The sequence below is a fragment of the Lygodium microphyllum genome, chromosome 3 (genome assembly GCF_053477565.2).
Source record: "Lygodium microphyllum isolate KBCC chromosome 3, Lygodium_microphyllum_v1.1.10, whole genome shotgun sequence".
NCBI classification, from domain to species: Eukaryota; Viridiplantae; Streptophyta; class Polypodiopsida; order Schizaeales; family Lygodiaceae; genus Lygodium; species Lygodium microphyllum.
The window spans coordinates 98996328-99012847 of record NC_141137.1 but is presented as its reverse complement, the minus strand read 5'-3'; the positions used below and the strand labels follow the sequence as shown (position 1 = coordinate 99012847).

The 16520-nt window shown below is 42.6% G+C and overlaps 1 protein-coding gene across 8 annotated transcripts in view; it reads left to right on the top strand.

Moving 5' to 3' along the window:
* The window catches only part of LOC148038663 (uncharacterized), a 72071-nt gene extending 57451 nt beyond the window's left edge, over positions 1-14620 (top strand). For 4 of the 8 annotated variants that reach the window (XM_087674190.1, XM_087674188.1, XM_087674191.1 and 1 more), the window contains exons 12-13: positions 13868-13992; positions 14133-14620. In XM_087674190.1, the coding sequence (XP_087530316.1) occupies positions 13868-13972 (105 nt within the window). In that variant the 3' untranslated portion in view covers positions 13973-13992; positions 14133-14620. Of the gene's footprint in view, positions 1-13867; positions 13993-14127 lie in introns of all 8 variants that reach the window. The other 4 variants (XR_015690023.1, XR_015690029.1, XR_015690017.1 and 1 more) reach the window with 4 other exon arrangements.
* The last annotated feature ends 1900 nt before the right edge of the window (positions 14621-16520 follow it).

Genomic DNA, 16520 nt, shown 5'->3' with positions numbered 1-16520 from the left:
GTAGGAACCCCCTCTCAACTTGGATGTAGATGCCAAAGAAGAAAGAGGAGCTTGATGTCGGTCTTTATATGGTGCCGAGAACCATAAGGAATGAAAGAAGAGGAAGTGGATGAAGCATCCCGCTAGAAGAGCAAGGTAGAAGTCACTGCCATGATAGCATAAAGAGAGATGCTACACGATCCTCCTCGGGAGGGGAAACCGCTATGCTGGAAGAAGAGCTTCAAGAGACTGACATGGAATACATCATGAACATTTAGTGTTTCAGGAAGTTGCAGCTTATAAGCATTAGGTCCAAGAGCCTTTATGACTTTGTAAGGTCCACAATATCTTAGGCTTAGCTTCTTGAATTTTCCCAAGGGTAAAGAACTCCTATTTGGGCGTACATGGATAAAACCTTGTCCCCTTCTTGGAAGATTCGCTCTTTTCTCCCTAGGTTAGCATAGTCTTTTTGTCAATCCTTGACAGCTTGTATATCTTGCTTGATAGTTTTGACTTGTTCGTCTATCTCTTCAAGCATCTTCTTAGAAGCTTCAACCTTCAAGGTAGGGTTGGAGAAGTTTAATGGAGTTAGGCATCCTTGCCCATATAGAGCTTGAAATGGGGTAATCTGAATGCTCTGATGATAGGATGCATTGTAAGCTAATTCCACCAAAGGCAGATATTGTATCCACCGTCTAGGTTATTTGCAACAATATGTTCTAAGTATGTCTTCAATGACCTGATTTACACGCTCTATCTACCCATTAGTTTGAGGGTGATAAGCTGTACTAAAACAAAGCTATGTATCGAGAGCTTCAAATAATCCCTTCCAAAAATATGAAGTGAATAGAGAATCACGATCTCTGATAATTCTTTTTGGCAGTCCATGAAGTCTAAAGATTTCTTTGACAAATAACCTGGCTATCTGAGGCTTTGTAGCTGGTTTTGACTGGAATAACGTGGATAACCTTAGTCAATATGTCCACAATTACCATGATTGAGTTGTATCCTCCTTGAACTGAGGGTAATCCAACTACAAAATCCGTACTAATGAATTCCCATTTCATCTAAGGAATATCAAGTGGTTATAGCTTTCCTGGCAGCTTTACTCATTCGGCTTTTATTCGTTGGCAACTCAAGCATTCGGTTACATATTTAAGTATGCGACTTTTGAGCTTTTCCCAATGATAGCTTTTCCTAACTACATTGAGAGTTATGGCATAGCTAGGATGTCTTGAAGATGGGGAATCATGAGCTTCCCATAGTATCTTCTTTTTAAGTTCTTGACTTGAAGGAATACATAACCTTGTCCTGAAGAAGTAGATAAGCCCTTCATCAACAGAGAAGTTAAGATACTTTGTCTTAAGCTTGGGATTTTTCTCTTTATTCTGAATTTCCTTCAGAATTTGCTAATATTTGGGATCATTATTCGCCTTCTCCTTGGCTAGCTCGATGATGGGATTGCTAAGCATTGATATTATTGTAGCTAGTGTTTGAGCTCTAAAAGGTTATGAGATAAGTGCATTGAGAAATGATTTGCAACTTAGAGCATTTGCAATTACATTCTCTTTGCCTGGTCTATATTTGATCTCAAAATCATACTCTTGCAAGACTTTGATCCACCGACGTTGCCTCATATTTAGATCTGGTTGAGTAAAGATCCATTTAAGAGTTTTATGGTCGGTTACCAGTGAGAATTTCTTCCCGAGTAGATAATGTCTCCATAACTTAAGAGCATGGATAATTGCAAGTAATTCGAGGTCATGAGAGCATAATTTCTCTCATGAGTCTTCAATTTTCTTGAGGAAAATGCTATTGGACATCCTTCCTGCATGAGTACCCATCCCAAAGCAAGAGAGCTCGCATAGGTCACCACTTCGAATTCTTTACTAAGATCGGGTAGTTTGAGGATCGGAGCCATGACTAAGCTTAGATTAAGCCTGTCAAAGCTAGACTATTCAACTTGGGTCCATTTAATGGCAATTTGCTTCTTGGGTAGATCGATGAGGGGTGCAGCAATCAAGGCATAATTCTTGATAAAGACCCGATACCATCATGTTAAACCCAAAAAGCTATGAACTTCGCTTACAGTGGTTGAAGGTGGCCAATCTTGTACATCCTTGACCCTGGCCGGATCTACTGATATTCCCTCTGCTGAAACTATAAACCCTAAATACTTGATTTACTTCTTGAAGAACGCACACTTCTTCTTCTTAGCATACAGCTTGTGAGTCTGCATTGTCTCAAGAACTGTTTGCAGTTGTGACTCGTGACTTCCTTCATCCTTGGAATATGTTAAGATGTTGTCAAAGAATACAAGGACGAAATCGTCAAGATAAGGTATGAATATATCTTGCATTAATCTGTTGAAGGTAGCAGGGCGTTTGTTAATCCAAATGACATTACGTTAAACTTGTAATGACCGTACCTTGTGCTAAAACCAGTTTTTGGGATATCTTCTTGCTTGATTTTAATCTGGTAATACCCTGATCTGAGATCAATCTTGGAGAAAATCTTTGCTCCTTATAGTCAATCAAGTAGTTCGTCGATCCTTGGAATTAGATACTTATTCTTGATTGTTACCTGATTTAGCCCTCCATAATCAATGCAAAGATGGAGAGTCCCATCCTTCTTTTTCTGAAATAATAATGGATCTCCCCAGGGTGAGTAATTTGGTCTAATGTATCCCTAATCTAAGAGCTTTTGAAGTTGTTCCTTTAGTTTTATGGCTTTCGGAATGGACATTCGATATGGTCGCTTTGCAACTGGTGCAGCTCTTGGTACTAGCTTGATTTCGGATCGACTTCTCTCTGTGGTGGAAGTTTAGTTAATTCTTCAGGAAATACGTCAGCATATTCCCTAAGCCACGACGGTTCATCTTCGGCTTCTTTATCCTGTTCAATCTTATTTAATTTGATTAGGTATACAGGTGACCCTTTTCTTAAATCTTTAGCGATTCAAGAAGCTTTCGCCAATTGAATCTTTGGTTTTCTTGCTTCTCCTTGTGTGGTCACTTGTTGTCCTACAAGATTCAAGAATGTGACTTGGCCCTTTTCACAATGAATATGAGTGTCATTGGAAATTAACCAGTTCAGTCCTAACAGGCACTCAAGGGTTCCCATGTTCATCACTTTGAATTGCATGTTGGTCTGATTGCCATCCAGATTAAACTTCACCTTACTTGTCTGTTGTGTCGAGGAAACTTCTTTTCCATCAGCTAACTTAACTATTAGCCCAAGTGCATGCATTGTGTCTATGCCTAGTTTTCTAGCACACCTTGGTGATATGAATGAATGTGTACTTCCACAATCAATCAAAATTTTAAAGGGTTTACCATTATAGGTTGACGATGTTTGAATCACTGAGAATTGTTGATTTGGCCTCTTCTTGTTGAGAGAGGTGTGAATTCTTGCTCTCTCCATGTCGGTTTCCAAGGTGGGATCTTCATCATCTTCTACTTCCTTGAGGGTTATGCCGGCAACTCTTCCTCTAGGTGTGGCTGTCCCGGCTCTGGTCGTTATGGAACTTGCTTTGGTATTCATTCTATCCGAGTTTTGGGCATCACCTTTGGATGTTTTTTTTTTTCCAAGTAAAATGTGGCTGATTATATTACTAAAAAGAAAACTGATTACAACGGGGTGCTCATGCTCAACAGACTAGCTGGAGTTGATGCAAAGTCACAACTACATCATGTATACAAGCCTCTCAAGACAGTCTAGGAGGGATGGGGACAAGAAGCCATGGGGGAGGGGGGAAGGGGTGCATGCCTACTGGGACTGCTTGCGTGCGCATCACAAAGAATAGGTCCTGGCCGCCCCGAGTGCGCATGAAATGGCAAGGGAGCTCCTGACGATCCCTGGACTCGCCCTGCACCTGGTCCCATCTTCCGCGGAGGGAGTGGATAATGGAGGTCCAGAGCTCCACTAAGGTCGCTTGTACTGAAAGTCTCTCTCCGCCGAAAGCCTCCTGACACCGTGCCTTCCAAATATGCCATCCACTAAGACTCCCTATGATCTCCCATACCTCCGAGCAGTCTGCTGTGGGCTCCAGTACCTGGCGGATGGGTAGAGCCTCCAAACCGACCACTGCACATGACCTTGCCTCAATAATGAATATTGTGTCCTACATCTCGGCCTCATACAGAAGGTGACGGACCTGGCTGACTGCCTGCCAATAGAAAGCTCCCCATGAGATATATCCAAGGCTGGGTGCTATACGGCGAAGGATGTGGCATGCTCCTCTCCGCACGAGCTACGTCTCCTCACATGACCAAAGGCAGTGCTTTGGGGTTTCCAGAGGTTGTATGCAGCGCTTACAACCTCCCTTCTACATCTAGGCAAGGTAACTTCCCACCGCCAAGCCTCCATGTGCCACTAGCCATAAGAAATATGATACTCTCTTCGGCCTCCATCTATCCCATAGGCGGCGCCAGAAGGTCCGGTGGAAGGCTCCGTGATGTTGTGCTCCGCCCAGTGCCTGCTACGTGATGGCGCCCAATCCATATCCTCCTGCATCGGTACGTGTCTGCCAATCTTGGCAGTGTACTCCAGGAACCTAGATGGTTTCTTGGCGATCATAGTGGCCGGCCATAGCCACTCTCCTGGATCCCACTCCAGCTCATCAAGTGGTATGCCCTCCCAGATCCAAAGGCGCCGCTTCCTGAGCTCCTTCCATAAAGCATAGGGGTCCAGTAGCCATGTCTTCCCCTGAAGGCCCACCACCCAAATCCTCCTACACGAAAGGGCGGCTATCCTCTCATCCTGCTGCCCTCTGTCAAGGGCCAGACACCCCCCCTCCTGAACGGAAGAGAAAGTCCCTTGCAGAGTGCCACCCACTCTACCTATCACTTGTAGGGGGATGCCTGCTGGTGAAAACCTAGCTGCCCATACCTCCCTAGGCTCTATTGGCTCTCGTATCAGGGGAGTAAGCTATTCCAGAGGTATTGCTACATCTATCTCCCTTCTCCTCAACTCCACTCCTCTTTGGCAGCTTGATACTCGCTGCAGCACCTCCTCATCTGCCATCTTGTACACCTCCCACCAAGTCCTGACGGTACAAGCCAGGCCGGCCTCCCTACCCCACTGGATGTGGAGGCGCTTGCTGATCTGTGCCCCTACCCGATCTTTGACCTAGGGGTTCCAGATCACCGGCTGACGGTCTATCTCCTTCTGGTAGCCTAGGGGGCTGTGGATTAGGGCCTTATGGAGGCCCTGCTACACATGGAGTAAGCTACGTAGGAAAGGTGATCTGGGGGGGGAGTAATCTGGGCTGATGTGAAGATCCATCTTAGGGATGGCCTCCACTCACAGCCAAGCCTCGGTCTACAGTCCTGGAGACCCTCCTGGAATAAGACCTTCCAGGTATGCCTGCCTGGTGTGAGGCCGCGGACAACTAGCTTGCCCAAGAGGGCCACACTCTGATACTTTGGGTCTATGATCCCAAGCCCTCCCTTTGACGGATGCTGTATGATGGTCGCCCATGCCACCTTGGCCCTGGAATCCTTGGAACCATCTGACCCTGACTAAAGGAAATTCCGCACTAGGCGGCAAAGCTGCACTACGCATGGTGAGGAGAAGCACCAATACGAGTTGATGTACCAGGCCATTGCTAGGAGGACTTGGTTAACCACCAGGGCTTGGCTGGCTAGTGAGGGGCGAGCCGTGCTCTAGTAGGTCAGTTTCCTCCGAATAGAATCAAGGACAGAAAGAAACTGCTGGGCATGAGTAATGTCGAGTTCCACTTGGAACCCTAGGTACCGGACGGTCTGTACCCATCTAAATCCCAAGTGGACGCCCCACTGTGCTAGAGTCCGGGTCTATGAGGAAACCAACCGACTTTCGCCAATAGTTGATTTTTGCTCCCGCTACAGAACAGAACACGTCAAGAGCCAGCCTCACTCTCTCCAGCATCAACTTATCGTCCTCTATGTAGAGTGCTATCCCACAATATCAAGAAAACTGTCATCACCCAAGCATACAGAACCGGAAACAGTACGGTATGAATGAAACCACTCTCGGCAAGGTGTCACATGAAAGGACGTACCTGAGTCCAAGAGCCAACACTGTGCATACATAGAGTGTATCTCTGTTATCTGCGAAGCACTAGAAGAAGCTGCTAGGATATAATCATCATCATCAACATTCTCAGGCTGTATAACATTGATCTCTTCAATTTTAACACTGGACTTTGCAGGTACTATGCTGTGATCAGAAGACTTATCCTGCACTTTGTCTTTCCCCTTATCTTTGCGCCTTTCATTGCGCAATTCATGGCATTGTGGCCTAATATGGCCATTTTTCCCACAATGGTGACAAGTAACATCTGCATTCCTGCCACGGGATTTGCTACGTGATTTCCCACAAGACTTGGATCAAGATTTCTGAGAATCCCATCCACGGACACTACCACTGCCATGCTTTCCATATCCATCATTCCTACCTCTAACTGTCATAGCATGAGACACACGAGAGGCATCCAAATTCTTATGGTTAACCTCTTCCTACAGAAGAGCACCATGAAAATCCTGAAAGTGTGGGAATGGGAGGATGAATCTCCATCATGGAGATGCCACCTAGTCCAGGAAAAGATGAGGTCCTCTAAAAGGCACACCTAAGGGTGAAGGATCCCGTGATGTGATGTGTGAAGACATGTAAGGTGCAGTTAATGGAGGTTAAAAGGATAGTGCAGTGGAACTGGTGGCTGGGATGGGTGGGAGATTAAACGGATTTTGTCATTTGTGTAGGTGTGGGAAATGTGTTAGGTTCCTTTTGTTCATTAAATGCAAATGATGAAAAAGATGAGTCATCAAAATCAAATTGACCATGAGATGTAAATATGGAAGGAAAAGATGGAGTACTCCCCATAGTTTCTTGCAATTTTTTATTATCTTTTCTTGAGTTCAAAAAAGAAAAATCTGTCCTCTTCAGGGCTTATGAATCAATACTTGGTCTGAAGAGTTCAACTAAAAAAGATTAAGCAGTAGTAGCATGTGTACTTGACATAGGAGTGAATGAAGGTGGAGAAGTGTATGTAAAGGATGAAAGTAATAAGGATGGAGATGATGATGGTAGAGAGAGAAATGGGCTGTACTCCATGCCAATTTCCATGTTGGGATGGCCAGTCTATTGTGGAGCTTTTATTATTCCAACAAAATCATTAGACTAGAATCTAAAGGGGAAAACACAAATTTACCTTCAATCTACTGTTGAGCACAATACATGAGAATGAGATTGTGTTTGGGTCGTGAGATCTCATATGGTTTGTGAACTCCATAGTAGTCCGAAGAATAGGCTATGTCGGAAAGAGAAGCAAGCTGTGAAGTCTACTTTGTTTTGTGTCTCAATGTGCTAGGCTTGGGAGCATCATGATGATGTGGTGAAGATGTGTTTGAAGTCAACTTGCCATCTTGTTGTTCCTAGTCCGAAGAATCGGCTAATGTTGGAAAGAGAAGCAAGCTGTGAAGTCCACTTTGTTTTGTGTCTCAATGTGCTAGGCTTGGGAGCATCATGATGATGTGGTGAAGATGTGTTTGAAGTCAACTTGCCATCTTGTTGTTCCTGCTTATTGCAAAGGGCTTTCAGATCAAAGGCCAAGGTTTCACGGAAGAGAACCTTGCTCTGATACCATGTGAAGAAATACCCTAATGTAGAAACATAAATGAAAGCATACGACAAAGCTTAAACTCAAAAAAATACAGTTAGGATTAGGGTAACTTAGAGACAATGAACATAATGGAACTTGAATAAATGACTGAATAGTGAATATACAATGCTCATGCAGCAAACAAACTATGTAGGAATGAAAATTGTGTCTTGTGGACTGAGACAAAGGTGTTGAGCAAGAGTGTGTATCGTACTCTTGATAGATCCCAAAATGCATTGAGGCAGCCTCTAGATGTCAAACAACAGCAAATGCAGTAGTGTGGTGCCAGATCACAGGCAGAGGAGTGAGAAAACAACAAATGTAGGTGTGTTGATGATGTGGACTGGACTGCCAAGTAGCATCAGAAATTGGTCAATCACAACAACAATAATGACATCTACTGCAGAGTGGCAATTGGGCTAGTCAAATGCAGCCTATGGAAGATCTCCAGGGAGTGTAGACAGAAAGCGCAGCCTGCAAATTGTCTGCCAAAGTAAACACAACATGCCTAGGGAAGAGCTGACATCTGGCAGTAGCAAAACAGGGCAGAAAACTTGCGGGGGGCTGGAAATAGTCACTGCATGGATCTGGACAGCAATGGTTAGCTTTGGCTGAGATGTCCTCCGCAAATGGGGTGTGAACAGTGAAGCTAGAGGGTTGAAACTTGCAAAAACAAGATTGAGCTGAATGGAGGGCAGCCTACCTATTTATAGAAAGTTTCGGGACTGCGCACCATTTAAAAACTCTCTCGAACCACGTACCATTTGAGGGTTTTCATTTATTAAGCATTTTTTGGGCTGTTTAAGAGGCTCATTCAGCATGTAATGCTTTTGTTAGCTCAATATCCCTCCCTCCACTCTCTCTTCTACTTAGGTTTGAGAGGCCACCTCTGGGGGAAACCCAACGTCTGTTCCAGTGGAGTCCTAGATACCTTCTTTGGCACTGCTAGTGGCATTTCCTTGGTCTTTAGATGTTTCGGAGGCCATGATCCATAAGTTTCTTGATTTCCAATCTCTCAAAGGGGATTTAGCAGGGGATTTTGAGGCAGCTCATCTTTCTTCTTCAGAAAGGGATCCCATTCCTTTGGCTTCAAAGGGGGTCCTCTATCAGACTACGATTCTTCACCCACCTTGTCAACAATCCTTTACATCCTTGGGGTGGTTGAATATCTCTGCTACATCACCCATTTCCTCATTTATTTACTCCTCTTTTTCTCATTGACACCCAAGCTCTATAGTTTTTTCCTAGTTTGGGGCTTTGTATGTTTCAGCCATGGCTCGGTGACTAGGCTTGCATATACCTTCCAGCATGGAGTAACAAAGCTTGTGGGTTGTCTTCTGAGGTTGAGTTTTAGGTTCTATCAGCTCATCATATCTATTTTTCTTAACTACATGTTACCTTCCAAGTGGAACATTGAGCTCCCTGGGTTGATCTTCTTCTCTATCACACTCCTCTTTTCTGCTCTTTTTTGGGCTTGAGAGGGGGTGTTAAGAAACCAAGTCTTTTAGTACATTTCCCCTACTTCATTTCTATTTTTTGTTTCCTTTTTGGGCTTGAGAGGGGGTGCTGAGAAACCAAGTCTTTTAGTACATTTCCCCTACTTCATTCCTATTTTTGGTTTCCATTTATAACCCCAAAAGGATTTATTTGGATCATTATTTAGTGTTGAGTGCCACCCAAGAGACTTCAGTGGGTGCCACTTGAGATAGTTGGGGCACAACTCTAGATAGTTTGTGCCTATAAATACGGCACTGACTTTCCTCATTCTTCATCCCGCTCATTCATTCCTTTCGACATTCTATCACTATCTTCAATATCCTTCTCTCCTTTCTCCATCCTCTCCACTACCATTGCCACCTTGCGAGGAGGACATTATGGTTTTTGGCTTCTTCATCCATCTCCACTTGGCATTTTGCAGCCCACATCATTTGGTATCAGTCCCTCCTCACATGGTGTTTATTAGGCTTGTGTTTGCACCAATTTCAGGCAATTTACAACATGTTACACCCTCTTTATCAGCCCTACATTAGATACCTATGTTTTTGTGTTTTCTTCACTCCTGAAGGGTTGCCTAGCAGTTGTCTATCTGCAACCACTTACATGGAGAGACCTTCATTAGATATTCTTTTGTTTTCTTCTCGAGTTGGCTGCCTAGCAATCTCATTGATAGTAAGTAGCCATCATCTCGAAGAGATTTCAGCATATTTTTCATCTTTGATAGCTCTTCAGGACTATGTTTTACTCCCTTTATAGCTGGTTGTCCTATCCTTCACCTTCAGCATTTATCTTTGATATCCTATTGCTGAAGGAGTGCATTTCACTCCCTTCATAGCGTAAATTTCCTATCGGTGTTGCTACCTAGTCAAATAGGATAGTGTAGTCATCTTCAAAGCTTCAGCTCCACTATATCAGCTTGATTCATTTAGCATGATTCAATGATTCATCATTCATAATTCATCATCATTACAATTTGATAGCCACCTTGGGATGTGTGCTCAAAATTGAGGGCCTAGGACTTGAATTCTAGCAACTAAAATTAAAGAATTTCAAGGAGATTCAAGAGGCCAACTGGCCCATATCAGATTTGGGGCTTAATTTTCCTTCCAAGGAGGCGTGAAGGCCAATCCCAAGCAAACGAAGGGGCAATTAGTTTGAAGGCTGGCGGGTCAATTTGATAGCAAGAGGCACTTGGATTAGCAAAGAATATCTTAGTTGTACTCCATCCATTTGCAATAAAAGGTAAAGAAATACCGCAAGGGGTACTAGTTTTGGGGCCACTAGGTTATTCATTGTCCAAGATTAAAGTGGTAAGTGTGCATTTTTAGTTTATGTGAATTTTATGCTTGTTGTAATTGTTGATTAATTAGGTCATTACCACCCTCTCCTAGGAGGAAGGCTGGTTTCAATCACCCATGTCAGTTGTTCCAAGCATGATCATGTTCGAGGCATGTTCTGGTTAGAAACCTAATGTTTCTTATTTTAGGGTTTTCGAGTGTGATGCATATGTCTATATTCCAAAGGAGCGTGATAAGAGGGAGCTGAAGTCTACTAAGCAAGAGTTTGTGGTCTATAACTCCAAGTTCGTGGGATAAAGCTTTATGATCCAAATTCCGAGGATGTCTATACTATCGACAACAGGTTTTTACTTTCTACTCAATGCAAGTGCTATCTCATGGAGCACCAAGAAGAAGCAACTAATAGTTGCCCTATCTTCTATGGAGGCTGAGTACCGAGTACAAGTGAGACCATGTGGCTTCGGAGGATATTAGGAGAGCTTGGTTGTCCCCAAACCCAAGCTACCGATCTCCTCTATGCAATGATGAGAGTGTAAAGCTCATGTGCAGAACCCACTATTTCATGCATGGACAAAGGAGATTGAGATCCAATACTATTTCATCTGAGAGAAGATCTTGGATGGCATAGTTGACATGGAGTACTGCAAGACGGAAGAAAACTTGGCAGATCTTTTCACCGAATCTCTTCCTCATGCTGTTCTCAGATAGCATTTCACACCCTTGAGCCTTACGTGGTATCCAAGATTTTAGAGGGGGTGTTAGCAGATGGCCACCTCCTGGACGGTGGGGCAGGCTGCAGACACGGCAGCACCATCATGGGCAGTAGGAACACTTGGTTGGGCAGGATTATGGGCAGCAAGTAGGTCTTCCCAGTCAGATAGACCAGTCGGCCTGCCACGCAGCAGATCTGACCTTTTCAGCCAGTCTGACCAGCCTTTTGCTGGCTGACTACAGGTTTTTCCTTCTTTTTTGACAGCCTATGTAAAGGCTTCCTACCTGGTGGCTATATTCATCAGTTAATACACAGTGTGTGAGGTGTTCAACTGTTTCTATATGTACACAGCCTTCCATACATATTTCGCCTTGATTTATTCATCTTTCAGTGTTCAACATTTTCAATGTCCTTTTGTCTCTTCTCTCTCTTTTCTCTGTATTCAACATCTGTGATTGGTTTGTGAACACTCTTCTGCATCACTGCACTCTAACACCAACGTCGTGAGGAACTTCAGGGATTACAATCTTCATTGGGCCTTTTCTTCATGTGGCAGTCCCTTTCCTTCGTCATCGAGCCACCATCCCCTATTATTGCTGGTATGCACATCCCATGGCCCTTGGTCCTTGATGTTCTTTTCTGGCAGGTTTTAGTGCCTTTCATAGCTCCTTGCTACCATCTCTTAGTTGTGTCCACGGCTTGGCTCACCTGTTCCCAATTGTACATCACTCAAGTGATCTTTTTGAGATTTCTTCACTTCCATTGGCCTATGGCAGCCTCTCGTTGCTTTGGTTTTTGATTTGGAGAGGGGGCCATACTCCTTGGTTGGCATTCATCATTGATGAACTTCATTGACAGTGGCCCTCTTTCTACCACCCTTGGATCCATACCATCTCCTTTGGCCCTCTGCCACATCTAGGATCTCAAAGGGGGTGTTAGCAAACATACATTTTTTTTGGCTATCTCCTGCCTATGAGCCCTAGTCTTCTCTTGGGCAAGCATGACAGCCATGTGGTAGGTGGAAAGTTATCTCCTCTGTGGGCCATGCTGCACAGCCCTGTTTTGGCCAGCAGCTATTTATTGACATTCAAACAGGTCAGCCAGTTTGCTGGTTGGCTAGTCATTCAACATTAGGCTATTTATGGATGTCGCTGCTCCACTGTTTCTCAATCATCATTGTATGCAGCCTTCCTCATCTTTTTGTCATCATTCCTTGCCTCCATCTTGCACCCTATGCTCTGTTCTGTGTCTAGGGACCAACAGATAGCAGCCTTTAAAAAATTCCAAATTTAGAGTTCAATTTTAAAATTCAAAAGTCACTTCCTTGATTAGATAAATTTGATGCTACATCAAAATTCCATGTCAGCACTATCACTTCATCGTACAATGTCAGGATTGCCACATCATGATGATGAAACACGGTCATGTTTATTGTCAAATGGTTCATCTTGGACTATTCTATCTAGTAGTGTAGTTTTTATGTATAAATTACATCTCCAACACGAACTTTGATACTTGATCCATCACTGAACATATTGGTTCTTCACTATTCACCATATACTCTTGTATACCTTCCATATTTTACCCACCATTGTTAGATATTAGTCTTATACTGATACATTAGGATAAGGGTTTACATATAAAGACAATACAGTCATAGTTCGCCAGAATTACTTATGGCTATAACAATTACGATACAGATCTCTCTGTACATGTCTTGAAAGATTGAGTCATATACTCCATGCACTCCATGTTTTCAAATATGCCTATTTTGCAACAAACTTGGAGCATGCCTATTAAATAAACAGATCACACACTAGCTATGCAGAAAGCATGTGCTATGACTTTTCTAACATTGCCAACATTACTACCACAGAGTCTGTTCTATTCACATCAGCTTAATCAAGAGAGGTGGGAATTGAGTTTGACACCACTTCAGACTACGTTGACACTTGAGAGTGACCTCTCTAGCATGGTTGGTAGCATATATGCTACTCTATTCAACAGGTTGAAGAGTATACAAATCAAATATGCTGCTAATAGCCTGGAGTTGGGATTTAGTCAACTTCCTCTTATCAGTTTTTGAAGATTAGAAGGCTCTTTGTACAGATGAACTTCGAGGACCTTTGATCATTTAGGGTAGGTCATCAAAAAGTGTGGCCAAAGAGATGTTTTTGTCCTTGCAATTTATTGTAGTTGTTGCCTACTCATCACAGCTAGCTACAACTTCTTCAACACGCCTCACAACCACCTCCAAATTATTGCTTCACAAGACACCTTGTAACAACTTTAGTTACTTCCGTTGCATCTAGGCATCAGTTTGTGAGAATTTTGAAATAGTTGGGCTTTGAGCCTACCGAATCCTAGTCCATAGACTTGAGAAATTTTCGACAAACAAAAAGTCCCCTTCTGTGGAGGAGCCCAAAGCCAATCGCAAGGGACAGTGAAGCTTCATAGGGGGAAAATCCAGATTGGTTTACCATCGTGGAGTCATTAAGTTAGGATTATTTGCTGGTTGCGATGGGCCTACTGTTAAGCCGAAAGCAATGAGAGCAGTTTGTGGAACCTTGAAATTGGGGCTGGCACCTATCGTGAGAACATAACCTCATGCCGTGTGGTCGTACGCCTTGCAAGCGGTCAAATGCAGTCGATATTGAGAATTTCAATTCTATGTGATGACACCATCGCCTCTTAAAATTCTCACCTATTGCTGCTACTATGTTGTGTGCGTGCTATGTAGGCTTCACCAGGTGATACATCTAATTTTGAGGGTGCAGTTGTGGTTCCAAAGGAAAGCCCTGATCTGCTGACTGAAGAGGAACAAGCCCTTTTTCGAGATTTGTAGTAGCTATTTCTTGCATCGTTGTAAGTTCTACTGTACAATTTGCTAAAAAATTTATAATGTGCAAATTACTTATTATTGAAGAAGCACACGTGTTTCGGTGTGATTAAGGGGTACTCGTTTTTGCTAACGCTGATATGCTTATTGAATTTGGGAAGAAAAGACGTTTGAGATACAAGGTATTGCTGAGGATTGCGGCTCTCTTCGGTAGGAGCTTGTATGTTGAGAAAACGCTTACTCCAGGGGCAAGCCAGCCAAGGATTCTGGCACAATCCCATCCGCCCAAGACATCAGAACTTACAAATCTCTTTCCTTTCACATCAGTACCAGTAGTTGGAAAAGGATGAGAAGATATTTTACAGCTCTCCATGGGACCTCACAAAGAATTCTACCGTACGGCTACATAGGTGGATTGATCGGGTAGAGCCAAACGTCCTATGTCAAAGACGTGCTATGTCAAAGACATATTTAAGCTATAAACAAAGTGTGCATGTGGTTTTTAAAGGTTAGTTTGCATGTTGTTTTAGTGATTGTTTAATAGATTTGTACATATGGAAGATAGACCTTGAAGTGTACATTCTTATTTCATTAGAAGAGATTGTGAAAGAATGATGTTACTCACCAAGTTTTATTACTAAGTTATCATGTGTTTACGGAAGCATATTGGTCCTATTGTTTTCTTGCAACAAATGAAGCATGAACCTTAAATGAGTTCAACCATATGCATTTTGCATTGATAAATGAAGTAGTGTGGATGGGCTTTTAGATAGGGAGAAACACAATAATGATAATGAAATATGTAATGCATGGAGATTCATGGATTATGAACTATCTTTCTATAATGGTAGTGTAATTATGAAATATTTTCTATTCTTTTGTCAAGCTAATGGATGTCCTTTGTGTCATATGTAAGTATCCAAACCAATGGCATGAGAGAGATTGTGTCAATGTGGACATCAATACCATCCATGTTATCCCATCCTATGCCTATTATCTTGATGATGACCTTAGTTGTTCATATGATCTCAGCTTTTGAGCATTTGATAAAGCTATTATGGGTATTGTTCTCAACGGTGATTGATCAAATCCTTTTATTGAATAATGTAGTGTTATATAATGTTAAGAAAAGAACTTTTATACATAATCCATAACTTGGGGGATCTTGCATAGTTGGAAGTCAAAGCTAACTTACCCACACTTTTGCAAAGCCATAAGTAGCTCTATGCATGGAATACTTTCTACCCAATTCTTTTAATGTTGTCAAAACTTCTTTGTAAACATTGCCGCTTGAAGAGGATACAACTGAAATAAAAAACTTTGTTTTGTGAAATTCCATTTAAATCTAATTGCAACAAATCAAAGAACATTTCCATAGACAAGTCGATCCTTTATTTAGGTTGCTTGGGTCCCCAAGCAGAATATTTTTGACATTTATTGAGCCATGAAACCTTGTGCACTTTACTCATTTCTTTAAAGAAGACCACAAGCTTTCTACCTCATGGCATTTCCATGATGAATGTTGTGTTGACTCTGTGTCTTCTACATAAATGGCAAAATGGTGACATTGGTTTGACTTTATACATTTGCTCTCTAATAGGGAACTTATTCTTCAAAGCATTAAAATCAAGTCCAATCTCTTAGATGGAGTGCCTACTGAAATCCTTCTCATCCTCCTCTTCCAAGTCTTGAGTTTGGTGCATTGAAAACTCTTTTCCCAATACTTTGTAACCTTAAATATATGTCGCCCCTCAAAATAGAGGAACTCGCTCCTCTTGGAGTGATCCCATGGTGCTTTGCCTTTTTCACTTTTGAGACCCATGAGATTATCAACATCCTTGCAAATATAAGATGTTGGATATTCTTGCTTCTTTCTTTGTGGCACTTCATGCGACCATGCTTTTTCCTTATCATTAAGAGGCCATTTGGTCTCTATCTTCTCTTGCATAAGCCATTTGATTTGGCTAACAAGCTAAACATTCCTCTACCTTGTAATTCCCTTTACGTATAATGATTTAGAGAGCTTAGCTCTCTGAAGTATTGACACAAATTACCTTCATAATCCTTATCAAATGTTATTTGTTGCAAAGAACAGTCTCCTCTTTCATCATCAATTGTGCACCATTGGATATTAGAGATGCTTTTTCATGTTTTAACTATCTTTTGAGCAACTTAAGCACTTCAACTTTTATGGTTTTGTTGGACTTGGGCACTTCAACTTTGATGGGTTTGTTGATGACTGAAGGGAGCTATAAGCTCAACCCCCAAGACCTACGAACCACTTATTGGTCAAGCATTTCAAGCCGAGCGGCCATGGCTACCTCTTACATAGCCGACGCACCCTTCCTACCTATGGGGTGTAGTGAGCTTATCTTGATGCCCGATCGAGTACCCTCTCCCGTGCGCGCCGGTAGCTCCACGATCCTTGAAGCAAGCTCAAGCAACCTCAATTCCTCTCTAACAAGCTCCATTCTCCATAGCCGGGTGAGACAAGAGAAGAGTAGAGAAGAGAAGAAGATGAAGAGAGGAGATGGGGAGCTTCTCCTCCTCGGTT